Genomic DNA, 27438 nt, shown 5'->3' with positions numbered 1-27438 from the left:
TCTGTGCGTGCGCGCGTGTGTGCGTGTGTGTGTGCAGATATCTTTGAGTTTTTTAACTATGATTCAGAACACTGAGGTGAAACATTATTTTGCTTACAAACAAAGCGATATAAATGCAAAATCTACATAGTATAGATGTCACGAAATGGCTCAGGGAATGTGAGTTTTCTTCTCTCTTTGTTAAGTTGTGAGTTACATAACAGCACTTCCCCTCTCTGAGGCAGTTGGTAATGTGAACTGCAAGCCCAACACTTTCCCCAGCATGTTGATGATAAATTACATACAAGATACCAATTCACCTGACTGCAGATGAACCTCCTTGGCACAGTAAATATATATATTTAAAAATATATAGATATCTCCATCATACTTTGAGAGCCTAAAGTGAAATATTTAAGTTAATAGTTAAGTTAAACAATTCCAACACCTTAACATATTCTGTTTGCTGTGACAGAAGAAAACAACAAAAGTAAACAAACCCACAAATCTCACATTTACAAAGCTGAATAAAGTGAATGTTCGGCATATTTGGTTGGATGATGACTCAAACGGTTAAGTGATCAGAAAAGTAACCCCAGATACATTTTCTGTCAACAGACAAATCGCTTCATCGATCATCAAATTTCTCCAGTTGTCTAATTTAATTTAGAAAAACCTATCCAATTTTATTATGGTAGAAAAACAGAACAAAACCTTCATGAACAGCAGACTGAAGTTTGCTCCAAAGCTTTGATGCAGTGTTTAGTAACACATTTACAAAAATGAAGGTACCTGGAGCAGTTTGACAGCACTGAATGAAGCGTTTACAGACCCTGACCTCTAGTGGCTGTGAGCTGCCCACTGCATCACGTCTGCATCTCCAGTTCAGGTTGAAGATGCAGTAAAAAAAACAAAACAAGTGAAAGTCACATTCTGTACTCGTCTTTATTCAATATAACACAGTACCTTCCTGCCTCAGTCTGGGCAAGCAAGACTTCCTCCACTGAAATCAGCTAACATGAGCTTGATATTTGGTTTGTCCCAGTCCCCCACAAAACAAATAAAAACAAACAAAAAAAGCAAGTACTTTTAAAACACAAGTCAGACACACAACACAGCTTTGTCAAACACAACCCAAATGGTACATACATATATGTTCAGAACCCAATGATACACATGAAATATAAGTTATACTGCAACATTCAAGTTTTCTGAGTATATAAGTTCATTACATGACAATATAGGGAAGTACACTAAAATATTCTGTTTACTGCAGATATATTGTGGTTTCCTTCTGAACAACACTCAAAAGTGAGTAGTTTAAATGACCACAGTGAACGAAACATTTAACAAATATCTGTGTGCTTCTGTTGGCTGGTGTTGTGGAAGTGCTCGTGTCAAGACACTTAAAAGGGTTCAATCTAAGGCCAGAAGATTTCTAAAATCTGAAGCTGCTTTATTTATTTATTTTTTAAAACTGACCACCTGAAAAACATTTGTCAAACCCTAAAGCAGCATGATGATGATTGTGCTCACTGTACACAAAAGCTACAATATCAAAAATAGACGGGGCCTTTGGCAGATCACACTCACAGAAGGCACAAACAGTTCATAAGGAACAGCGTACACTGCAAACACCACAGTTGGACTTGTTTCTACACTACAGCTATGACTGTCTCACTAGACAGCAGAGACACTTTGCTACAGGCTCACTGCACTCTGAGCAGACAGATGGACCACCAGCCTGTTTCAGACCTTTGGTTATGAATAAATGGTCCAAGTTCGTCATATATCAAAAAGGCAACATTACAGTAAATCTCCCATCTGTGATACAAACTGTTAAGACAAGAGTGGGTAAAAAAAAAAAAAAAAAAAAAAAAAGATAAATATCAGCAACAGCGTGTGCACATCAGCATGGTTGATCCTGAGGTTTGTCTCTATCCCACTGAGGAGTTCCTAATGTACAAACATCACATGAGCTTAAACTTAAAAAACCTTTTAGATATCCACAACATTTTAATAACATTCCTCGTACTAGTCTGTGTTTGTAGATGGCTGAAAACGGAGCATAACAAGGTGACGGTAACGGCATAAGGAAAATCACACAAGTTATGGCTGGACTCTTGAATGACATTTATAGTTTTGACCACCAGGAGGCTCCAGAAATCAAAAATTGCCCTGAAGATGCATTTAAAGCAGTGTTCTTCAACCCTGGTCCTTCAGGTTGGAGATGTTTCCCTGCCATCCGGTGTGTTGGGACTGGGAAACATCTAAAACAGGGCTGCAGTTCCTCAGGACCAGGATGGAAGAACACTGATTAAAAGTATTAAGATTAAAATAAATAATTTACATGTATCACTGTGACAGATTTATGATCATGTTCATAGTAGTATTACCACATGTACAATAAAACCATTTAAAGCCAATGGACACATCACAACCAGCTAAACATCTCTTCTTTCTACACTAGCCAATTATCATCTGTACCTGTCCATTTGCTCCTTCACTTCGGTAACATATCAGAGTAAAGCTTTTCTAAAAGAAGATGCTGTAAAACGAACTGAAAACACAAGATGTGCAAATGTGCAGCAGTTTACTGAGGTCAATGAGTCCAGGAAAATGTTGTTGGAAACTAACTGAATGCCAAACTCATAGTTTTTACATTTATACGAGTACCACACACTTGCACATCACCTTTCCCATTCAAACCTTTATACTGCAGCGGAAAGGACCCGCTCACTGACTCAATTGAAAATTAGGGTTATTCTTCTGACATTTTGCTATTTGCTCATGAATTACTGAGTAATTTTAGGATCGTACACGCCCTACGAGTGTTGAATTAAGAAGGAAAAATTACAAAATTGGTTACCTGTAAAGGCTCATTTCAAAGTCTAAAGCCACTGGTTTGAAAGCACACAGGTTCATCTCTCACACATTCAAATGAGAGTCGTGATCCAGCGCATGTAAGGCATTCAAACATTTTTCCATAACAACCTCCTGTTTGTGAATGACTCACTGGAGCCGCCTTTGCAGAGTTGATTCCCTCTGGATCGGGTTGTTAGTTTCCATTTGTTGCAGTGTCACCTCGAGGCTTTCACTCAGCTTATGTGTGAGTTGCAGTGTGTGGGGACGTATGGAAGAAACGCACAAACACTGCTTTGTGCAATAGCATGTGAACATGCATGCGAGTTAATCTATACAGTGCTATTGGTGGTTCAAAAAATGTCAGTCCTGCATCTTCAGTTTGATGGCTCATGTGTGAGTTAAGAGGAGGAGAAAGATTGTTGACCTCATCTCTCAAGTCTCCCCATCATTCTTCCTTTAATCGATCAAGCTGTGCTCATCTAAATGCTGATTGTCTGCAGCTCACGCCTTCCTTTGTGTCCGTTCTTCCTCTTCCATTCAAAATTTCACCCGTTTCATCCGTTAATCCATCTTTTCTGGGTCTATATTGTCCAGGTCAATATCAGGGGAGGCCACACAGCACATGCACAGTTTTTGTGTGTACAGAGAGATCTCATCTGCGGTGAAAGAGAAAAAAAACAGGTTTGTGCTTATCTTAGAAATGCAGCGAACTGGTGTTTTCTTTAGAATAACAGCCTAAAGCATTACTAGTCAAATCATTTTAGCCTAAAGCTTATAAGATTAGGATGAGGTACTACTCGACTGCAGAACTATAGAGCCCTTTACAGTATGTGCACTCTTTCATACTGTACACTGAACTTTGAAACACTAATCTCAATCACTCTTCAGCTCTTAAAACTAAGAAGAGGAGTGTTTACATGTGCCTATAGTAGCTGGTCTACATGCAACTGAAAACTAGTAAGCTACTTTCAGAGGTTATCCATAATTACCTCACACAACCACGTTCATTGTCCTGGAAAATGTAGCTTTGTAGCTCTGTACTTATAACATATCCCATGCACAAACGGTGTTTTATAACCAGACAAAGATATTTGTGTGTCAATTCTCTGTACGATGACATAAAATGTTTAATTATTTTCCTCTACTCATAGCTTAACAAATTACATTATTTATCCTTTTTCTTACTCACCATCTCCCACATACACTATGGTTAAATTTCAGTCTGCATGCACAATTTTTCAGCCCAATATTGTTGAAACAGAGCAGCCAATACTGCTGTAAACTGTGACAGACTTGTCATGGGAATTTTAAAATAAAGGCGTAACTGAAAGATGATGATGATGTGGATCGATGTTTTCCACTGGATCGTTAATCACTGAATCAACTTATCAGTCAAGATCGATGGATAATTACACCCCTAATGACCAGAAATGCTGGATGCTGACAGAACCACTGCAGCATCAGTTGAAGCCTCTTACCGATCATTTTTCCGAGGAAGGCTGGTCTTGAGCTGGGCGGCAGGTGGATGCAAATGAAGTAGACTGGTGCACCAGACAACGCCACTGCAATTCCCACCAGAGAGTTGATGGTGTCACTGTAGAGGGGAACCACTACGAGGAAAATGCTGCACACGCAGTAGACGATTGGGAAGAACAAAGACAGCTGCAGGGAGCGGAGACAGGGAGATGACAAGGGCAGAGTGAGAAAAAGGGGGAGGCAGAAAAGTGGAACGAGAGGGGGCAAACAATGGGAAGAAAAAAAAAGCAGGAAGGTTAAAACTTAAAACAATCACATTAACAAATACCCAATTAGATCAACCCATACTGCTGATGATTTAATTGTTGCTCTAATGGCCCTTAAATTGCTCGGCCAGTATGCAGGGCAGTCAATGTTGGGGCTAGAGAATCTAATTAACCAATATATCAGATTCAAAACATCATTGGCTTTTTAACATCGTTAGAACTCATGACTAAAGCCATTGCTGATGGTGGTGAGGCCTACCATTGAGGTACTGTTGAAACAAAACCATCAAATCTATGCTTAAGAGCAAAGAGCAGCTTTTTGCATCTTCTTACTTGTTATGTTCACCGTTAATAGTTTTCTGTTCAGCTGCAGCATCTAATGAGGGTTGTGGATGGTGATGATTTATTAAATCACTGCAATGTTGGTAGTATATGCAAATAAACAGTGTTAAACTTCTCTCCATTTTGCCATTTCTTTGTCACTATGGTCTGAGCTGAATTTCATGTCTCTGCACGTTTATACAACACTGTACAGAGACACGCTAATGTATCTGAAAGGCAGAGTCACTGTGGTTGGTAAACAAGCATGTCAGCATTTATAACAGATCAGTTTTTTACCTTAACGGGTCTGTGCAGATCCGGAGCTTTGACACGAAGGTAGATCTGGCTGGCTATTGACAAACCAATAAACAGCCAGTAATTAAAACTGAAGTAGTTGATCAACTGGAAAACATCGGGCACAGCCAAGTAGAACAGAGACATGGCACCCTGAAAAGAGAAGAAATACACACAGAAAAAAACATTGTTTGAGTTTGGTGAAAGGCCAGCATCAGGGACACAAGACTCTGGATAGACAAGTTTATTGTCCACCTCAGTGGAAATGTTCCTTCTCCCAAGCAAACAGAGAGAAGCACAAGGTCAGCAGGCAGGCTGTGCCCCCAGCTGTATATTTGATGATTAAAACAACCAAATAAAAAAGTTTATTTTAAATAACAGAAATGTTTGATACTAACATTGAAGAGCAGGGCAGGAATTGGGGTGAAACGCTTAATGTGGATCATGCACAGGACATTAGGTAGGTGGCCTTCTCTGGAACCAACGAAAAATAACCTGCAGCAGAAAAAATATGTGAACAAACAGTTAAAACCTGATTTTAAAAAAAGATTTTGTAAAATTGGTAGCCTAGTCTCAGCTGTGCTTGTATTTACTGACCTGGAGGCAGCGATGATGGAGGAGTTGAGGCCACCGTAGCAGGAAATGGCCACAGACAGAGGGATCAGCCATCGGCCCCAGCCCAGGACTTCATCTGCAAACGTCTGAGGAGACATTCAACAAAGTGCTTACTGCTCACATTAATCTATTGGTTAGATACCACTGCACAACAACCATCTTTTGACAGTGCTTTTAGTGATAAAGTCTTGTGTTGTTTATTTAGCACAACTTGTATGTGTGATGTTTTAGCCCTCTGGGTACTAAGCTTGATGGTGTCACTTCGGGTCTGCCTGAATGTGCTTTGGATACAACAACAAGAGTTAAATGCACTGCCCCAATAGAAATTGTCAAGTCATGGCAAGATGAAAAGTTTCTAACACTTTCATTTACATTCTGCATCCTCAAACTTTCTGATTATTTTCTAGATTTGAGTGACAATTTTCAGAGGTCAATTCATTGGAGGTTTTCAACCCTCACTGTATATATTCAAGTAACTGCTCTTCTATTCATCAAAGTGACAAACAGTACGAAGCACGAGGTTTTTTCCACATCAAGAATTCAGCGGTAGACTTGCCAGCTGGGTGACTAGAGAGGCGGTGCCAGGAACTCATCTCAATGCTGATACGCCATCATACAATCTAATTACACAAAAAGCTAGTAAACTCTGTTCTATGGGTATGAAGTCCAAGCAGCGCTCAATGACAGTTTTTGACACCACTCCAAAATCACACAAATCAACTCATGGTTACATTGAGTAACTATTTGCTGTGTCTCTTGGCTTAAATTAAAGAAGCACACAGGCCATGGCTTGTTGGACCATTAGTAAAAACAATTATCAAATACCATTCTCAACAAGCCTTCCTCCTCCAAGGCACTAATCACATCATCAATTCTCCATGTTCCTGTGTGGGGCGCTAACCTCTTTAGCTAAATGAGGTTCCTGTCATCATCCCACTCGTAAAATCACAGATATCCAAAAGGCATAACCGAACCAGATACTGGTGCCAGTGGCTGCCAGCCAGGCTGAAAGCGACGACGGGAAGGAAAGATGAAAACCTGCAGCCCCTGTGAGGCTGAGCAGCTGCTGTCAATTTGAATAAGTCCTGTGATGTCCTAATAGAGTTACTGGGTAGACTTGAGTATGTGCACAGTCAGACTGATCATATAAAGCTTCTTTAGCACACAAGGGGCCCACAATGATCTGCTGATACTCACCACGGCAACAGCGTCACTGTTGAGCACTTTGTCGGCATCCATGACGACGTAGTAAGCCACATTGGTCAAGATGTAGATCACTGTGACAATGGGCATGGAAATAGCGATGGACAAGGGCAGATTCCTACATCGGCAAATGACAATGACATTAACTTAAAGCGCAATAAGAAATGCTACAGCACATGCACATGAAGACAGTCAGACAGTATTAAATTTACATTATATAAAAAGGTACATAGTAAAAAAAGAAAAAGTATTTTCTGAAAGACCTCGTACCTCTCTGGGTTTTTGATCTCCTCTGTGATGAAGTTAAGTGTGTCCCAGCCAGAGTAGGAATAGAGTGCTGAATAGAGGGCCAGGGCCATGTCACCAGGGTTCACCTTGGAGCCTTTGAACGAGTCCTCAAAGTTCTGGTCAAAACCTATGTCAACACAGTGTTGTTAGCCTGCATTTTCTATACGCTGAAAGGTCAAGTTTAAACATACACAGGTAATACCAGTATACTGGGCATGTGCATACTGGTGTTAACAGGAAGCAGATTGCATACTGTTTTTGATGGCTTTGTTGCAAGAAATACTACGAATAATATTTACTTTTACTTACTGAATTGCTTATTTTAACTAAGTTTTGATTATAAAAGGTTACCAGTATAAGGGCTGGTAGCATTAAAGCAACAGATATGTGTAAACTAGTGCAGTTATTCTCTCAAATTAAGCAAAGTCAGAGCAGTGGTAACAAAATAATGTGTGACAAAGAGGTCACCCTACCTTGTGCCAGCTTAACCAGGCCAGTAATGATGATGACGATAAGAGCTAGGACCTTGGCTACAGTGGAGATGACCTGAAGAATAGCACCCCATTTCACTTTCATACAGTTCACACAAGTCAGCAGACCTGATGGAGAGAGCGTCAGAAAAGAGCGTCAGAAAAGAGCAGTTAAACAATATCAAATCTACAGAGTTTATATTGAATGATGGACACAGGCAGAGACGGGTAGATGAGCAGGGGTTAAAATGTACAGTCAGCAGCTTCTGAGAAATTCTAACTCATTTTTCATAATAAACTCAATTAAAAAGAGATCTAGAAGAATATTTGATTTACTGAAGTTGTGAGTGTCCATTCATGTATCATCTTGTAAATCTGTTGAGCACTTTACATGGGGTGAGAGGAAATAACTCGGACCCGAGGTGTTACATCTGGGCCTTTAAGGACTGACAGAGGGATTTCCACCTCAAGCTAGCTCACAGATTGTCCTGTTGTTAAGGTGACATTCCTACAGAGTTTGAAACTCTGCTCAGTCACAAAATTCTAACAGGCCTAACAGGTTTAGGCTTGAACAGCAGCTGCATTTGCACAGCCTTGTACTTCTTTAATGCCCTTAATCTCATAGCATAACAAACCTTAAGTGTTGCAACTTCCTAAGCTCAGTAGACTGAAGAGGAAATCAACATGTGCAGTTACACACGTATCCCTTTAAGCGCAAAGGAAACAGACTAAGGAAACAGACTAAGTCAAGCTATTTGTAGTCCCCAAGGGTAACCACAATAAAGTGTCTAATCTAATTAAATGGATCATGCATGGTTTATCATGGATTAGAAAAGCTGCCAACAATAACTACAGAGACCAATTTAAAACAGTGCTTCCTAAAAAAATATGTGACTTGTCACTGTGACTGTCCCTTTCAGCTATCGTGAGAGATTCTTCTATACTCTTCCTCATTCAAGAGCAGAGGAGCAACGATTAGTCGATCGTATTCATTCGATTCAAATAATGATATCTACACTGAGCAAGCGATGACAGCAGAGCCACCCTGGGTTGCAAAAACAGCTGCATTGTGTCTATTTGGTGCAGTGGAGTCTTTCAAAGTGATGCTTTCGGTTAAAATTACATTTGAAGATCAGTGTTTTGTTCATGATCAGGATAAAGACAGACTGTCCTGATTCTGGCACAGCAGCTCCTCTATGGATTCTCTTACTATGGATGCTATACAAAACACTATACACTAACAGATACAGCAGGTTAAGTAGAGCATTCAGTCTGTTAAGAAAAGGGAGAGCCTTACCTATGATGACGGCAGCAATGAGGCGGACAGCCACATAGGGGGCAGAGCAGGTGGGGTAGAAAGGTTGGACCAGGTAGTTGGAGAAGGTAAGAGCTATCACTGCCTGACAAGCTGGCTCAACTATCAGCAGTGATGTCCACAGTCTACGGCAGAATTTGAAAGTCTTAATTATTGTAATGCATAAATATAACATTTTATGTTAACCTTTAGTAAAAAAACAAATGATATAAGCCTGAATATGTCAATAAAGTCTTCATTAAGTGACCAGACAGGATTACAGTGTGCTGAACTTGATGCTCCTCTGTCCAACCCTGTACTTCATATGCCTACACTATACTTGATGTCTGGTGGACTTGAAAGAAATAACGTGTTATAAGTATTGATTCTCTGTTGTGTTGTTTACAGGATAATGTGTTAAAATAAGGTGTTTACAGACAGAGACAGTAAAACAAATATATACCGGATAAAAGCCAAGAAACCTCCAAAGGCCTCCAGGATGTAGGCATAGGAGGCTCCAGATTTGCGGATGGTGGTACCCAGCTCGGCATAGCATAACGCACCAAACACAGAAAATATCCCTCCAATGGCCCACACCACCAGGGACAGGCCAAATGAGCCCGTGTACATGAGAACCCCCTGCAGGAAAACAATTCAGAGTAGAGTATTACATTAAAAATAACTAGTTCATTTGTGCGTTTCAGTTTGGTTAGGATGACGTGTAAGCTGACATTTGATCTCTGGTGCAGACAAAGCAAACAATGTCACCAAGATTAGTGATCTAACCAGAGCTGCAACGATTAACTGACAACTATTGCATTAATCATCTACTATTTCAACTATTTTGAAAATCAATAAATCAATTTGAATAATATTTTACAGAATGGCCAGAATTCTGATTGCAGCTTCTTAAATGTGAATATTTTCCTGTTTCTGTCATCTTCTATGGCAGTAAACTGGATATATTTTGGTTGTGGACATTTTATAGACCAAATACTAATTGATTAATCAACAATGAAAAGACTCATTAGTTGCAGCTCTAGTTCTAACACAATGATAGGACAATCGGAAAATATACAGTAGATGTGTGTGAACACTTAACAGTAAAAAATATAATATAAACACTTGAAATTACCTGATAAATTCAGGTTTAATAATGTTTAAATAACGGTATACATCTTACATTTTTCAAAACCAAAAGAGCAAGAAACAATTGTAATTTTAGGTGGTCTTAAAAGAAATTTAAATCAAGGCTAAATATTCCCAGTCCTAACAAAGCAGAGATTCTTACCTTGGGTGAGACAAAGATGCCAGAGCCTATCATATTTCCTACGATGAGACAGACCCCATGAAGGAGGGAAATCTCCTGCTTCAGCCGCACAGCGCTGCCCTGAGATGTCGTGTCTTCCTCAGCAACCATTCTGAGCAATGTACTGCCTCAACTCAGAGGAGGAAACAGCGGCGAGACGGGGAGAGAGAAAGAGGAAAGACTGGTTCCAGGCAGCAGCAGCAGAAACAGAGACGGGGTGAAAGAACAGAACAAAATGAAAAGAGGGGTGTGGACCAAGTCGAGAAAAAAGGGAGGTGGGAGTGTCACTGGAAGACTAAGACTGTGTCTGTCTCACATAGCCATTGTTTAATCCAAGGAGTAGCTCTCCACTGGGATAATCTATAAGAAAAACAAGAAGACACACTGTCACAGACAGTCATCATTCTCGAGAAGACGAGTATATGATCCTGATTCAGTGAGTCATTGGTATTTACAAAAAGGTACAAGCACAAGGTTAATTTGTCATTCTTTAAACAAGGGTTTAAAGAAACAAGACTTTGTTTGAGTCCTTTGTGCTACATCCATCTTGGAAAATGGGATGCTGATGATGAATTAAGCCTGGGGAATGAAGCTGCTCTGTAGTCTGGTGGTACGGCAGCAGATACTTCTGTATCTTTTGCCAGATGGCAGCAGGGTGAACGGACTGTGGCTGGGGTTGGCGCTGTCAACATTTACCTATATGAGGGCTGTACTGATTAGTTGGAGGCTTAATTCATAATGTTGAGATTTTAAAAGTCTTTTATCTTTATTTATCTATTAATTCTGTTCAGAGGCAGGCAGAGTCGGCCTGTCTGCTCTACTTAACGGGCCCAGAGACACTGAGGCAGCGAAGAGGGACACACAGTTCGCTATGTGCTTTCATGTTGGTTTGCACTTCATGCATACACATGAAACTATTGGACATTTGATGGAACCATTTTCTTATTGCTATCGATGACGTGTCTATCGCCGCTATATATTGCTATTGATTTAGTGCCGCGGCCTATTATCAGTAACCCATTATTAGTAGAACGGGATTCCAGTGGTGGCTGTGTAGGATTGTTTCAGACTTGTGATCTAAACATTTCCAATAACTAACTTTAGATCCAATAGCTAAAAGATAGTTTTAAGTACTTCCAAAATTCACAACATATTTATTTCTAAATGAAACAATCTGCTTCAATCCCCTTTTGCTGGCGCTTAGCCTTTAAAGATATTTCACTGCAGTCAAACAACTGCCTGTATTTACTGATACGCTGTAACCGCAACTTAACCACAGTCAACTTGTTCCAGCTCTGGCTCTGGGTTCATTGTCACTTTCCTGCCACCTGTTCTCTCACTTCCTCAAACACACCTTAGAAAGAAGCTGCACTACTCTTATTACAGCTCTAAAACGTTTAAAATAAGTTACTGAAAGTTGAAACACAACATCTCAACTTCCCCCACAGAGTTCAATTTCATACCTACGATGTATCTGTCAATCCTGTACTTCACTGGTAGTCAGTGCAGAGAGGCCAGAAGAGGGGAGACATGGTCTCATTTCCTGGTACCAGTGAGAAGTCTCAGAAAGCTGCAGACATGATAAGGCGGACTGACTGATTCATACGTAAAGAGAACTGCAGTAATTGAGGTGAGAGGAAAGTACGAACCAAAATTTTGCAAATGTTTAACGCACGGGAATTATTTTAATTTAATTTTAATTTATGATTTTCAAAGAAAAAACATGTGATGTGAAAATGCTTTGACGAGCATTTGCTGCACCAGACACAATCATCATCATTGTACATGAATTTATTTGAACTTGTTCAGCGTGGTCAGTAAGTATTAGGTCATCATGTGGCTCCCATGTGCTCTCAAGTTGTCTAAAAATAAAATGTTCAGTGCAGCCATAGCGCCTAAACTTAAGCTCAACTGTCTCAAAAACATAGTTTAAAGCATGATGTCAACTTCCTGTCGCATTACGAGCATGCACAGTAGTGAGGGGTCTGTGATGGACCAGCACCATGTGTCCCATTACTTGACCAATGAAATTAGCGAGCATCACTTCTGCCTGTTAAAACCAACATGGCTGCTGCTCTCCTATTCACAAGCTCATCATACATCTGAGTGGAGGAAATGACTTTATCACTCTGAGCGACATTTACCTCTTATATACCCTGCGTTCATAAAGAAAACATATATATACACGCTGACAAAAGTTATTCAACTTTACGGTCCACGGCTAAATAAGTCACACACAAAGAAGCATCGTCCACTCGTGTGTCAGAGCAAAGTTTTCCGCTCTGAGACTGATCGTCCTGCTGTCACAGCTCAGGACGTGAAACGTGGACTATTTTGCGGTCGCGACGTCAACTAGAAAAACATGTCAATACTAATGAATCCAGCTGGCCATGTCTCTCTGATTCACAGAGACTAAAACACCCGCTCCTGCTCCTGTTATTCAGCTCTACCACCCCAAAAACCTCCGCTTGTGGTTAATGATTTAGCCTCAGATTGATGGATTGATTGATCCCCTTGTTAGCACTGGTCTGACACACGCACGACAAGAGGTGAAGGGGGGGGGGGGGGGGGGGGGACCAATTAATAATTAAACGATATTAATGTTAACTCACGAGCTGACATTAGTACTCATCCTATACTCAACGTGCTGCTATGTGGCACATAGCTAACAGAGCTAGCTCAGCACGCCACTGAGCAAACATTGATGATGCTACACATGTTCATGCTAACATTAGTGTGTGATTTACACCGGCGCGTTGGTTTGAGGGGAAACGCCTCGACTAAGTGTCATTTAATGGCTCAGGATAGGATCCGGAAGTAAAATATCAGAGAAAAGAATTACCTGAGTGTTGCCGGCCTTTTTCTGGTGGAGAGAGCTGCACATGTGCCGTGTTTGAGCTTCATGAGATCAACTTCAGCCAGTCAACATCTGCAGCTAGCTGAGCTCCTCCTCATCACCGACCGCTGAAGGATGGTTGGCACCACCCGCCGGCAGACGGGGGGGGGGCCGCGGCGTGCAGATGATCAAACAACCGGTAAAAAAACAAAAAAACAACATGAATGTTTATCAGATACTTTATCTTTAATCAATTGCAGCGATTTTAACGTCGCTTCCATCTCTCAACACTGTACAATTCAGATACACGCACGAATATTAGTGGTATTACCTTTGAGCCAGCGCATTGATTTGAGCAGTGATGCGGTCGCACAGGTGTGCCGCTGTGAGATGGCTGTTGTTAATATGGCCGAGTAATGCTTTATATACTGTGTTGTAAAAGAAAATAGTACCCAAAGGTCACTGTGAGTAGAAATACAGGTAGTGTTATGAAATATTACTTTAGTAGAAGTAACATTAACCCATACTAATAGTGCTGAAGTTCTTTTTTTTAAATCTGACTGCAGATAAAATGAATTAAAGGGGCACTATGTAATTTTGGAGACAAACTTAAAACTCAGAATTTTAATATTTACAACATTAGTGAGGTAATAATACAAAATCTAATATGTATCTTTTCCATAACTGAACAAACAAGCGGTTTATTCAGTTAAGGTCCCTAGCACACTGTTTGAAGCTAGACAGGTGGCAGGGTCTGCCACATATAAACAAAGTAAAACAGTATGACATTGTGTTGTCCTTCAAGGTCAGTTTGTTTATTCAGTCATGAAACAGAGAGAGTTTGAAGAAATGTTTTCCCCCAAAACTACATAGTGCACCTTTAATTTAGAAATGTGCTACTTTGGCACTAATGTAGCCTTCAATCTGCAAAGTAACTAGTAACTAAAGTTATCAAATAAATGTTGTGGAGAAAATTGAAGTATTTAAGTACAAGTATCTCAAAATTGTACTTAAGTACAGCACTGAAAATGTGGCCTACTTAGTTACATTCAGTCACTGTTTATTTACAGATGATTTGCTAACTCCCTGTATTTAGGCTTTTTTTCCCCCTTAAAACACATTATTTTAGCTTTTTTACCGTATTGCTTCCTTTAGTTTCGGTGTATTGTAATCTTTTTAATTTATATTCATACACCATGATCTGGCTGTCTTTTTTTGTTTGTTTTTTGAAAGCTGCTACAGCTTTATCACAAACCACAACTAAAACTCTGCTCTGGTTAATCAGTGACCATTCATGAGGTCCCACTCTTGACTTTTGTATATTAAGTAAACAGAAGCAATGTTACGTTGCTTTATTGTCCATGCAAACATGTGCTTATTGATAAGGAACATGTCGGTTGAGGTGGTGGTACTTTGTTTTGTACACATACTCTTGGAGTTGGATCTCATGCAGCTGTTAGTAAAACTAGTGGGCCAATAACTGCAACAATTGGTGAATTAAACTGGACATGTCTCACTGACTGAAGCAGGATATACAATGAATTATTCTATAAGGTCCTTAAGGATAAGTGTTGTAGAATAATTTCCTTCAAGAGCATATAATTTGAGATTTGCTGCCACCTAGTGATCATTGTTTTAATTATTCCACCCATTTATTTAGTAAGCTATGATTTCACCATCAGTATTTTCTGCAGTTAGCCTACAAAGAAGACATCACTGGTATGATTCAGCTGGTTGACCCTGTGCGTGGATTATATAGGATGTTTTAGGCTTTGGGTGTCAACAAATAGACCAGATGAAGCCTGTGCAACTACTTGTAATTCATCTTCTAATGCATCACATACATGGTTTGTCTTTCCACAAACCAGCCATAAAATCTGAATTTGATGAAAATTATATATATACATTAAAAAAGTATCCTAAATCTAAATCTTATCATTTCTAGAGTCTTCCTCTTCCAGCACCATGGACAGAGAGTGTGTCTGTCCTGCTCATTAGCACAGAAACAAAGGGGGAAACACCCACATTGTTGAGGGCCTGAACTCTGCAACACAAGGGGACATTGGATTTGTCAGGCCTTTGGTTAGAAGAGGCGCGTCAAGGGAGTGTGGTAGCCAATATGCTCTAGAAGGCACATAAACGCTCATTACTGGCCCAGTGTCAAGCCAGTCAGATTGTATACTAAGACTTCCTGACTGTAATTTCAAAATAAAGCGTTTCAAAGTCTTGTGCATAATGTAATGTGTGGGTGTGTGCAGCTTTTTTCCTTAGGCTGTGTGACTCCTCGATTCATCCTCTGCGTGCCACCATATGAATTTATTTTCTATTTTTATGTAGCATAAATTTAATTCTACAACCCAGGTGTTGTAAAAATAACTAATAAAAAACCTTATGTTTTACCATAGCTGTCACTGTGTACCCCTGTGCAGCCTAATTAATGATTATTTTCATCACAATTAATGGGCTGATTATTTTCTCAATTGATGGTTTGGTCGAGGGCCATCACGATATCAGATTTTCACCACACAATTATCATAAGCAGACATATTCATGATGGCGATATTATCGTGATAGCTATAGACATTTTGGGGGAAATCGCTAGCAATCAAATATATCTTTGTTTACTGTGTGCTTTGTCTCTCTTTTTGGCAAATGAATCACCTCAAAATATGTGTGTAGGAAGGTGGTGAGATAACCATAACCGTAAAATAAGTGTACAAAATGAACAATTACTATCAACTACTCAACTACCAGTGAAAAGCAAACCCGATGAACCACAAAAAAAAGCTGAACACCTTTGCTGGATTATTCAGACAATATCATCATGTGTATGATATCATGATATCAATATTTCATTTTTTAGTGACACGGTTATTGTGAATATCGCGATAGTGCGACACCCCTTTAAATATCGGAAAATAGTGAAAAATACCAGTTGAAGTGAAGTAAATACAGCTTATAATAGTCGACCAAATGCCCAAAAATCAAAGATATTCAGTATACATTCATATTTGACATAGAAAACATTATTAGCCTACATTAGTACCCGCACATTTGAGAAACGTGGAGCAGGAAATTGGTTTGTTTGCTTGAAAAATGACTAAAATGATCAATCAATAAAGCCATCAAGATGGTTTGCTGATTAATATCGATTAACCGACACATTGTTGCTGCTCTCTGTAATGTCAGGGTAGGTAACGACCTCATGAAACTGTGTGAATCCACGTCGTTCGTGTCTTTTATTCTGAAGGATGCGCCTCCACACTTCCGGCGGTGTTCTAGTTATTTCCCGCCGACCTGACGCAGCTCATTACAGACCACCAGGCGCACCGGCAGCCCCCGTCTCTGCTGACTCAGTGCCTTACCAGCATTCCCTTCACCCCGAGATACAGCATCCAGCAACCGACGCACACTCCTCTGGCCAACCCGCCCCGGCACCACCACCACCACCACCGTACAGAGATGGCTAAGACCGCAATCGGTGAGTTTTACTTTTTCATTTTCTTTTTATCATTATTGTAAGATTTTCCTGAGATGAGAGCGGCTTCGCAGTTTTGAAGGATGCAGGGAGGCTGTGGCGACACCCATGGCACAAAAGGATGCTGACGGTTGATGACAGGGAGCGGCCAAACTCCCCTGCAAGTCTTTAAATTCATTACATTTCCACAATCGTCTGTTTTCCTTTCAGCTAATAAAAGTCTTATTATTATTATTATTATTTTTAAAAAGATCCTAAATAGTGCGGATCAATACGAGCCAGTTTTGGATCCAGCTTGCCGTATCAGTGACGCATATTTAAAAAAAAAAAAAAAAAATCATTTTAAAGCTGTAAAAATATCAACAATTGATACATATCGACACGAGAAATGCGTTTTTTCTCCCCTCACGCATCAGACATTTAGTCGATGCCTTGCCTGCCGCACCTGCCCCTCACCGCCTGACTCAGAGCCGTGCGGCATAATGCAGCGCAGGCGACCCCACCCAACATCTCCGGTCCCCTTCAAAGCCAGCTCAGCCTCAGCTCTCCAGGGTGTGGAGTGTGTCTCACCTCACCGTGACGAAATCTCCTCATGAAAACTGGGTCATGTTAGTGTAGAAAGGGCTGTGGTGAAGCTATTTTGTGGGGTGACCGCTAAAAGGCGTGGATGAGGGAGAGAGAGAGAGAGAGAGAGAGAGAAAAAAAAGGAGCATCCTTTTCTAGACTGGCTCTGCAGTCGAGGGATGAATTTACGACTGGCGTTGAAAATGAGAAGATCAGACTCCAATCCTATTAGGGAGGTTATAGACTGTGAATGTGGCCCTTTATGTGCATTATTATTATTATTATTATCAGGCCTTTGGAGCAATATAATACGATTGCATGTTATGGCCTTGTGTGTGTGTGTGCCAGCCTGATGATCTGCATATGAAGGCCTGATGTTTTTATTACATTTGATCTCTTTGTGAGGCCTGTAAACACTGGATGTGACCTGCAGACACACATCTGACATTAAAGGGAAGGTGTGGGTGCTGAAAAGTGCGATGCGTGTGTGGCCGGTCGAGGGGATAGTGTGTTTGTTTTCTGCTTGACTAGACACTTGATGGATGGAGGGGCATGCAGACAGACAGCGGTGAGGGTCCTGGACGCCTGCGACTAAACCCTGAATGTTATATTTATTCCCCTCTCCTCCTCCTCCTCCTCCTCCTCCTCCTCCTCCTCTGGAGGACTGGCAGAATGGGATGGGCAGGGAGCAGACACATCATGCCAGTCAGCACCCGGCGGGTCATTGAGTTCATGTTGGCACCTCGTATTTTAGGTGGTTTACGTGAAGACGCAGCAACTATCGCACACACAAACCACTCCTCTGTGCATTCAGCCCTCTGAGCCTTATCCTGCACACTTGTCATATCCAATTAGGTGTGGTCATTCAGCCAGCACCCTTAAAATCAATCCCTTTGTGCACAGAAACACAAGCAGGAAATTGTACCGAGCAACTAAATCCAGCAGTAGATCTCATCTTCATCATCTGCATCGCTAATGCAGTCATGTGCACACAGCTCCAAAGTCTCCCCGACTCATAATTCATCCTGATTTATCACCGGGTCCCGTCATCGATCAATGCAGCACACTCCCATTACTGGTTCGTGTGACTGTTGCTCTTAAAGGAAGAGGTGACATCAATCCGGTCGGTGATGGTATGCCGTACGCTTGTGATCTGTTCATCATCCTCCGGGCGAGACGGTTCAGACATTTTAAGCGCCCTAGTCTGGCAGAATTGAGATCCCCCACGGTTAACTGCACTTTTTATATTCAACAAACAACTGGAAGATGAATCAGTTAATCGACTGACAGGAACTAAATAAGCGACCGTGATGATGATCGATCATTTTGTTCATTTTTCAGGCAAGAATGCCCAAAAAAATCTCTTGTTTCGGCTCTTTTTCTTGTTTTTTACGACAAAAAACTGGGAATCTTTGGGTTTTTGATTGATCCTCAGACAAAAAAAGACATTTGAAGGCATCACTGTTGTATTCAGGAAACTGAGATGTGCACTTTTACAGTTATCTGACCAAAGACTCATTGATTAATTGAAAACGATCATGTAAGGGCGTGGTTTAGCCCATCCCTCCTTCCTTAAACGACCAGACCGACTCTTGGTCATCTGGGAGCCATATTGTTTTCTTTTAATAGCCAATTTTGCTGCTGTAATACCTTCATAATTTTGCCATTATATGGCTGCCGGGTGGCTTTGCTGTAAAGGGGCCTGTACGTGCCGAAGACAGACGCCAGGCTCATTCTGTTGCTGGGTTATAGGAGCCAGGAGGGCAGAAAACACTCTGATACACCGGGTCACATTAATGGTCTTTCTGATCTTTATACTTGGATCACACTGCAGTGTTTAGTCCTACTGATACTGAGCTATTTTCATTTGTATATTTTGTGGTTGTTATGGGGGAAGAAGCTAATGGGATCTGATAAAGAATAAAGAATCGAGCCTTGTCGACGGTATCTTCGATGTTTTTCACTTTAAGCAGAAAGACACCGAGTCTGGGAGAGACGAAGGCACAGAGGAGGAGTGTGGCTGAGAGAAACGAAGGCAGAAAAGTACCCAAAAAAAGAGGTGTGGTGGTTTGCGCTAACGCAGAATTATAGCTCCTGGGAGAAAATGGGATGGAGATGGAGAGGGAGGATATGCGAGCAACAGATGAAACGGAGGGTGCTGGTAAAGAGGGATGCGTGCGGGGGAGGAGGAGGTACAGTAGATATTGATGATCTGTGCTCTTTGGCTGATGGATTGAAAGAGGAAGTGCAGCATGCTGGCTGTGCTGGCTGCGTGTCTGTGGTGGGGACGGGAGGAGCAGCAGCTCTCTGAGAGGATGCAGAGCTGACTGGTTGAAACCAGCCTGCTGGCGAGGAGTGGAGTGGGAGCATTGAAGTGGTGTCAGCTCCGTCTGAAATTATTTTGTCTCGTCTCAGATTGACAGACTGACCCAGCGTGATTGAAACGCAGCCCGGTGCTGGTCTTTGGACACTTCCTGCTGTGGAGTGACACGATCATTTGTCATGCGCCTGATCCACCGGGAATGAGTTTATTATCACAGAAGATATATTCTCTCTTTTTTGCACGACAGAGAATCTCATATATTTCTGATTAGGGATATGAAAGACAAATCGACACGGCTCTGAGTTAGAGAGCTGGTTCAACTTACAGTGAGCGCTTATCTCCCAAGATAACAGAGACATGAGACGTTCTTTGATGCATTCATAGTCAGATAAAACTAAACAAAGTAGAACAGAGCTGCAAGGATTTGTCTTTTGTTTTTGTGGAAAAGTGCCAAATATTTGATGATTCCAGCTCTTCAAATGTGAAGATTTGCTGCTTTTTATGTAATTTTAAAGGGAAGAGAAGAAATTCAAACTCAGAATTTTAATATTTACAATATTAACGAGGCGATAAAACAAACTCAGAGATATTTATATTTTCCAAAACTGAATAAACAAGCTGTTCTCAGAAGAAAACACTGTTGGGATGAGAAAGGTGGCAGGGTCCGCCACATATAAACAAAGTGACACAGTATGAATGAGAGTTTGTTTATTTAGTTTGTTTAGTCATTAAAAAAGAAATCAGTCAATGAAGATGTTTCTCTTCTGATCCAAATGTATTCTCAAAAACTACATACCGCTCCTTTAAATGTAACATGTTTGGTTTTTAATGATCCCTGAGGAAAATTGGTATATTACAGTTGCTCCTCAGAATAAATAAAGAATAACCAGATATAAATAGAGAAGACAATAACAAATAAGAGTAAGTAAAAACAGAATATTTAAAGTAATAAAATATAAATAAAAAAAAGTCATCTTCAGTTGCCGCCCAAAACCAGAACTCTAGATCTACTGAACCCAGAAAAGGCCTCATCCACAACTTGGCAACCACTAACCATGAGCCTCTGCTGATGTGCTCCATGAGCACTTAACCCAAATTACCTGCTCCACTGGAGTGTTAACTGTTTGAGTCTTCAGCTGTCAAGTGCTCCTGTGTGTGGGAGAAAATGGCTGCTGGGGTCTTGACATATACACAGCACCTAATGAGCCCCTGACAACCCGACAACCCTCCAAAAGCTCTTCTCCCCCCCTCATGTCAGCAGAAATGGTGCGGTCCACTAATTACGAATTAAAGTGCCATCCACCTGAGGTGGCTGCTTCCATTAGGCTGTCCTGGGGGCAGATGATGGCGGCTGCAGGTCCCACTGGGAGCTGCCCCCGCTGCTGCTTTTTAATCCCCCTGTCTGCCTGGTTATATGAGGAAGGTGTTAAGCCCCACCCGAACATTTTCCCCATCTTTCCCCATCATTTTTTTATTTTCTGCTTCTCTACCCAGCTCCACCTTTATCTTCATTCCTTCCCTTTCTTTCTGTATTTCTGATTTCTGCACCCCCTTTGCTATGCTCCCCACCCTCTCTCACTTCCTCCTCAGGGAAGGGGTTAACAAGGCCATCAGAGAGTAGTGAGAGCTACATCTGAGAGTTGATCACATTACCGTGGCGTCTGCCAGTCTGCAGGGCAGAAAGCGAGACACAGAGACAACAAGAAGAAGAAGAGAGAAAGGGAGTGGGCAGGGAATATGAGCGAGGAAGAGGATTTGGATTAATCATACTGTACACCGCACCCCACCATGGAGAAGCTTTTTCACAGTAAAACTCATTTCTGGCTCTGCTACTGTAGCCTGCTGCAAATCATGAATCAATGTGGCACAATTCAGCCCCGCAGGCCTCGCGCTCTGAGTGATAAATGACGCCACAATATGACAGTCGGCATGCAGATCTTCCGCTATGGGGCAGTGCACCTGAACACAGCAGCCATGTGCTAAACGCAGAGTATTTCACAACCTGCAGTGGGATGCAGATATTTTTGCCGTTCTCCCTGCAGGGACTGCTGCTGAACTCAGGGCTCACATTACAAAGCAGTAGGTGCCAAAAACACAGGAATAAAAAGAAATCAAGGTTAGAGAAGGTTGCTTGTTCTTTTCTTTTCTGTTTTTTCTCCGTCTGCCCTTTGAAGCGCTTCGTCGCTCTCTATTGAGGAGGTTGCCAAATGCAGCCAGTGTGATTTGATGCCAGTGTTGCTCCAGTGCTATTAACTTTTTGGATCATAGCTGGACCCAGGGTGGAAAGTCATTTTGCTGTGTTATACTGATAAGCTAAACCCTCGTCTGCTATCTACAAGCCACAGACCAAAGCAGATAAGAAACAACCCAAAGATTATCTACATATCTGTTGTTCTTTGCTTTCTAAATTACCTGAAATGCTTTAAGCTAATCTTTGGTGTTTTTTTGGTGAACGGCTCAAAGGCAATAGGGCGTTGGTCTGTCGATGGTAATAAATAATACACCAAAATGAAATGCATAGCTAATGATGTGTGGAGAATCCTGTGGGGATGGCAGCGTCTTGGCTGTTGGGGAAATTAGGCCAAGAAAGGACACATCCCTCCTGCTCCCCTCGCGGCTCGCTGAAAACAAAGGCTGCAAAATGCCGACAAAACCCAGAGCAGTTCGGCTCCACAACACTTCCTTTGAAGAGGGTTTCTTGAATAAATATTCCTCTAAAAACATCTGGAAATTTACATGAAGGCCCTCCTGTGGAGTCAGAAATGGGTTAATGATGCTTCACATTTTTGTGTGTTAGTAGGCTAATGATATGTTGTCTGTGTGCATGTGTGTTTTAGCAGTGCAGTGTAACACACAGTCCTGTTTGCCTCCACAGCTTACAAAGAGAAGATGAAGGAGATCTCAGTTCTCTCGCTCATCTGCTCTTGTCTGTACCCCGAGACTCGCAAAAACATCATGGGGGACTTTGAAGGTACAATTTTCTATCTTCTTCCTCAAACATACTTAAATGAAAAGTCACACAGAGACAACAAAGGATTTTTCTGCCTGTTTCTCTTTCTCATTAATTCACACACACGCAGACATGGACATCAAGCCCATTAACAAGCGAGCCTCAGGCCAGGCCTTTGAGGTCATCCTGAAGCCGACCTCCCCTGTGTCTGATGCTGCCCACTGCGTCACCAACCCCCCAAAGAGGGACCTTTCCCTGGAGGACATCCAGAAGAAACTGGAGGCAGCTGAGGACCGGAGGAGAGTAAGGATGCGTCCAATCAATATTGCACGAGCTACCACAAAGCACTTTGTTTCAAGAGCCACAAAAAGCTGCAATAAAGCTTTTTGTGACACCAAACTTAACAATTTCTGACCCAAAACAAAAACATAATCTTACTGGTGTGCTGAATTAACTGCTTGACTTCCCTTGACATCTAATCTGATGTCTGGTTGTTTGGTCAATAGTGCATCACATTGACTAACGCAGCTGCAAAATTGCCGTGAAAAATCTAATCTGACATCGGCTAATTCCTGCAACTCATTGATTCATGAATGTCAATACAGTCAGCCGAGCAGCTGACGAATCCAGCGACCCGCCAACAAATCAATCACGCGATCAATAACACAGTTTGACAGATGTTTTTTTAACACCAGATGTTCAATACTGTAGGTCAAACATACATTATATCAAATTATCCTAAATGCCAGGCGAAGGTGGAAAGAAAAAAAATTCTCTTACATCCAGACGTTGACATGCTGAGTCTGATTAGTTGCACCAGCTCTGACTCACGCTTAAATTTTTAGAAAAATCGATGGGTGCTCTTCAGTTAATCAACACCTCGCTGTCTGACTCATCTGACTCATGCCTTCTCCTCCAGTCCCACGAGGCACAGGTACTTCGGGCCCTGGCTGAGAAGCGGGACCACGAGCGCGACGTGCTAATGAAGGCCATGGAGGAGAACAGCAACTTCAGCCGCATGGCCGAGGAGAAGCTCCAGCTGAAGATGGAGCAAAACGAGGAGAACCGGATGGCTTACATAGCCGCCATGATGGAGCGCCTGCAGGAGAGGGTGAGGAGCAGAGGCGTACATATCGTGAAGTTATAAATCCAAATCCCATTGAAACTTCAAAAATGTCAACGCTTAAGACTTCAGTAATGTATAAACCTGTTGCGAAAAACCGGTCTTTAGAGGCATCCTATCAAAAGCAAACAACCAGGTAAACAGGAAGTCACTGTAGCATCACAAGCCATAACTTAACTGCTATGCTACGAACTAATAACCGATTATGCTAACGTAACTGACGCTATTTAGCTCGTCCTTTAGTCTGATGTTTTGTCATTTGAGGTATATAATGTTATCTATGAAATATAATTTGTTATAAATAATAATTTCACGAGTATTTCAAGGTAAAACAACATATCTGATAACCTATAGGCTAACATTAGCATTCAGCCGCTTCCTAGCTAACATTACTGTTTATTTACATCCAGTGTGTTTCACTGCCAGGTTGAAATAAATGTGTCCAAGATGCGCATGATATTTTAGGATTGATTTACGCCTTTCCTTTCATATTGTGTAACTCTATCAAACAGTAATGTTAGCTAGGAAGTGGTTGATTGCTAAGGTTAGCTGTTGTCTAATGGAAGCTAATAGGTTATCAAATATGTTGTTTTATCTTGAAATATGTCCTGATGTGAGGCAGTATCAGACTCTCTTGGCTAAGCTTACACGACTTTCAACCTAGGAGAAAGCAGTACGCTATGACGGTTGAGCTAACCACCCTGACTGTGATGTCAGAGGAAAATGGCCGCCATGTTAATACGGTCTATTTAACTCAGAAGTTGGAAGTCAGAGCTGGGAATGTTCCAGTACAACAAGCCGGAAAACCAAGATGGAGGCCTCCAGGAAACTATGCTGTAACTAGCTTGTTGCGGGGGTACATCTGTTGACAAAGACAAAGACGCATTGTCACTCCAAAGGCAGAGAAAGTAGAGAAAGAAAAATGTCCGGAAAGACAAAAACATGACCTCCTCAATCTGTGTTTGTGTTTCCTCCAGGAGAGGCATGCTCAGGAGGTGCGCAGGAACAAGGAGTTGAGAGAAGAAGTGACAGCGTGAGCAGCCCCAACAGGTTCTACGTCCCACCCTCAGACCCCCAGCCACCACCCCCGACCCTGAGGAACACCCCTCTCCCCACCTTTTTCCCACATGTCCCCACCTTTCCACCCCCCTGCCATACTCCCCCATACTACTATGAAACTACCACAGCCTGAGACGCCACCCCGAGACAGTGGGAGGTTCAAATGGGGTTGGGGGTGGACAAAAAAAAAAAAAGCAAAAATAATTTAAAAAAAGAAAGATTAATGTCTCCCGCCCACTCTTCCCAAAAAAAGAATGTTTTTGCTTCATTTCAAATGAGAAGAAAAGAAAAAAAAATCAAATTGACAAGCGACAGTGGGTATTGGTTTTTGTAAATACTTCTTTTTTTGTTATATACAGTACGATACAAGCAGCAAAAGTATTGATTGCAGTGTGCCATTTTTTCTATATAAGTTTCCTCTCCTTGCATATATATGGATGTAATGATTTGTTCATTTTCATGTTTGTTCATTTCAGCCTGGGAATCATCTCAGGCGTAGGTGTTTGTTGTGAGTTTGCCAGCTAGCTGATATTGTGCTGCGACGGGCTGCGTCCTCACAAGACCCGCATCCTGGCTCCGTTCCCTCGTCACTTGTTTGACCCTGCAGATCTGGAAACAAAAATTGGATCTGTGTTCAGTCGGGGTGATTTTCCATCCAGTTTTTTGCCAATGTTCCAATTAGCGAGGGACATGCGCAGGAAAGTTGGCAGAAGGAAAGGGGGCAGTTTGCTTCCTGTGGGGACTGCAAGCCATCGCTGCACAGCCACTCCTGTGAGGTAGATGGTGACTGTACCGCAGGAGAACACTATAGCATTTAATGAGCCCATCCCCATCCTCCTCCCCTCTGTCTGCAACCTCTCCATCTCCACATACATAAATACATACTGTAGAAGCACTCGCTCACACGCTCTCCACATGGGCAGGCATTTAGCCAATCATAGCACAGAGCTCAGCAGGAGCTCGCTAGATTCTGTCCATCTGGCACCGGAAAAGCTCACATTAACATCCCCCGACCAATGGCGGGCCCCTTGTACTCTTCAGAAAACAAGCTTCCAATCACATTTCCGATCACACTTTACTGTAATATACAACACAACTGAGGTTAAAAACTCCACCTGAGATCAGACTGTGAATCTTACACCGGAGAAACGACAAATAAATCCCACCTTTCTCCTTTTTCATAGAGGCTAGAGTAGTGCTCAACATCATCAGCGCCTACTGGAATCATTACACTTCACTCCACTACGAAGGCTGGCACGAGAAAGATATTGAAGCCATAACAGGTATCGCTGCAACAATGATCCATGAACACAGTATTGCCATCTGTAAAGGTGTATATGAGTGTATTAAAGTATCCAAATAGTTTGTAACCAGGGGTGTTGAAGCCTGAGGTTGAACCCTGTCGGTCACACACACACACGCTAAGGCCCGTAGATGTGTGTGAGTGTGTGTGTGAGTGTGCGAAATTTCAGAAAGGGCGGGTAGATAAGCGAATGTTTGTGCCATGTGATTTTGAAGTATAAACCAACACCACTACAGTGTGTAACAGCTGTCACAAGTACATCACAGACAGTGACGGTGATCCTACCTGCCTCTCTCTCTCTCTTTCTCTCCTCTGTCCATTTGTGTGTTTCCCCCTCTCCACATATATCTTTGTGAGCAAGCAGTGGTTAATAAAGATTTGGGGTTCAGTGAATGAAACTGGCTTTGAGACTGACTTCTTTCAGAGGCTTTTACACAGATTGCGCCAGGTCGAATTTTACTTTCGGAAACATTTAAAAATTAACCAAAATCATCAACAGAGTGTGAAGAAATAGCAGTTCTGATGAAATGACGTCTACTGAAGTTAGCGTGCTAACCTGCTAGCCCTGTTCCGTGCTAGTATAGTGCACAGTCTGGCCCACTAGATGCACAGCTATACGGGCTAAATAGCTACTGGTAACTCTGGTGCTATGCTGACTCCCATTTGTTTATAATAATTGAATTCAACAGGTGGCCATTTTTTTTTTTACATATTGCATCTTTAAACAAGAAATCAAATTAAGCAGATAAATACTTTATTGATCCCTGAGAGGGAGATCAGGTTACATTACAGTTGCTCCTTATCCGATAGAAATGTCACTGCATGGAGAAATTCTATCAAAAATATAAAGAGAAATGAAATAGATATACAGAAATGAGACGTAAAAGCAAAAGAATAAAAATGTAAAAATATGTGCATTAAAATACGATATGAGACAACTATATATACAGATATAGACACATGTCAAGATATGTGCCTCATACTTCACTGTAGGTGATATAGAATATAATTTTTTATATATAAAATATAGTATAAATGCCACAGGATACTTAAGTAATTTATTAGTACTGCAGTTAGATTATTGTTCAGTTAGTCAGTAGAGCAATGTGTTGAGACATAAATTACTATCATGTTATGAGGGTTGTTTTCCCTGTGGATCGATCTGTCTATTATTATAACAATTAATCATGTATTATTTTGGTCTGTGAAAGTCTATGAAGTCATAGTTTCCCAGGGAGCTAGTTGCCGTGCCAACCCACAGTGGAGTTCTGCTGATTTCATCACAGCGCAGAAAGTTTCAGCTGAGCTAAGCACAAAAGTAAGAAGCTCAAAGTAAGAGGTGACAGTGCAACTTTTTTCTGAATATCCATTTATGTTTTTGTTATTTTTAAATGTGAGTTAAAGTGAGTAACTTCATGTGAC

General features: G+C 41.5%; 2 protein-coding genes across 4 annotated transcripts; one reads left to right on the top strand and one right to left on the bottom strand.

The window, feature by feature from the left end:
* Positions 1-905: 905 nt before the first annotated feature.
* On the bottom strand, positions 906-13310 carry LOC140993546 (Y+L amino acid transporter 2). 2 transcript variants are annotated; one of them, XM_073463020.1, is made up of 12 exons: positions 13223-13310; positions 10363-10740; positions 9535-9710; positions 9075-9217; positions 7781-7906; positions 7290-7434; positions 7014-7137; positions 5799-5902; positions 5600-5696; positions 5205-5354; positions 4323-4506; positions 906-3500 (listed from the first exon to the last, which is right to left on the bottom strand). In XM_073463020.1, the coding sequence occupies exons 2-12, from the start codon at positions 10489-10491 to the stop codon at positions 3406-3408; spliced, it is 1473 nt and encodes a 490-aa protein (XP_073319121.1). In that variant the 5' UTR covers positions 10492-10740; positions 13223-13310; the 3' UTR covers positions 906-3405. The 2 variants fall into 2 exon arrangements, with proteins under 2 accessions (XP_073319121.1, XP_073319123.1); XM_073463022.1 differs by having other exon boundaries at positions 10363-10561; positions 13223-13275.
* A 14-nt stretch (positions 13311-13324) lies between these two features.
* Positions 13325-26414, top strand: stmn2b (stathmin 2b). Of its 2 annotated transcripts, none has more exons than XM_073463023.1 (6): positions 13325-13415; positions 16533-16697; positions 22457-22552; positions 22662-22834; positions 23451-23642; positions 24632-26414. In XM_073463023.1, exons 1-6 carry the CDS (start codon positions 13352-13354, stop codon positions 24689-24691), a joined length of 750 nt encoding a protein of 249 aa, XP_073319124.1. In that variant the 5' UTR covers positions 13325-13351; the 3' UTR covers positions 24692-26414. The 2 variants fall into 2 exon arrangements, with proteins under 2 accessions (XP_073319124.1, XP_073319125.1); XM_073463024.1 differs by having other exon boundaries at positions 16467-16697.
* The last annotated feature ends 1024 nt before the right edge of the window (positions 26415-27438 follow it).

This window comes from Pagrus major, chromosome 3 (assembly GCF_040436345.1).
Source record: "Pagrus major chromosome 3, Pma_NU_1.0".
Classification (NCBI taxonomy): Eukaryota; Metazoa; Chordata; class Actinopteri; order Spariformes; family Sparidae; genus Pagrus; species Pagrus major.
This window is presented reverse-complemented; position numbering and strand designations above follow the sequence as displayed.

What these genes read in the sequence shown, in the direction of transcription:
- stmn2b (XM_073463023.1), top strand. Translation starts at nt 13,352, where the DNA reads ATGGTTGGCACCACCCGCCGGCAGACGGGGGGGGGGCCGCGGCGTGCA. An exon ending in CATCATGGGGGACTTTGAAG is followed by an intron (nt 22,553 to 22,661) that starts GTACAATTTTCT and finishes ACACACACGCAG; the next exon opens with ACATGGACATCAAGCCCATT. An exon ending in CAGCTGAGGACCGGAGGAGA is followed by an intron (nt 22,835 to 23,450) that starts GTAAGGATGCGT and finishes CTTCTCCTCCAG; the next exon opens with TCCCACGAGGCACAGGTACT.
- LOC140993546 (XM_073463020.1), bottom strand. Translation starts at nt 10,491, where the DNA reads ATGGTTGCTGAGGAAGACACGACATCTCAGGGCAGCGCTGTGCGGCTG. An exon ending in GGTTTCTTGGCTTTTATCCG is followed by an intron (nt 9,218 to 9,534) that starts GTATATATTTGT and finishes ATTCTGCCGTAG; the next exon opens with ACTGTGGACATCACTGCTGA. An exon ending in TCCATCATCGCTGCCTCCAG is followed by an intron (nt 5,697 to 5,798) that starts GTCAGTAAATAC and finishes TTTCTGCTGCAG; the next exon opens with GTTATTTTTCGTTGGTTCCA.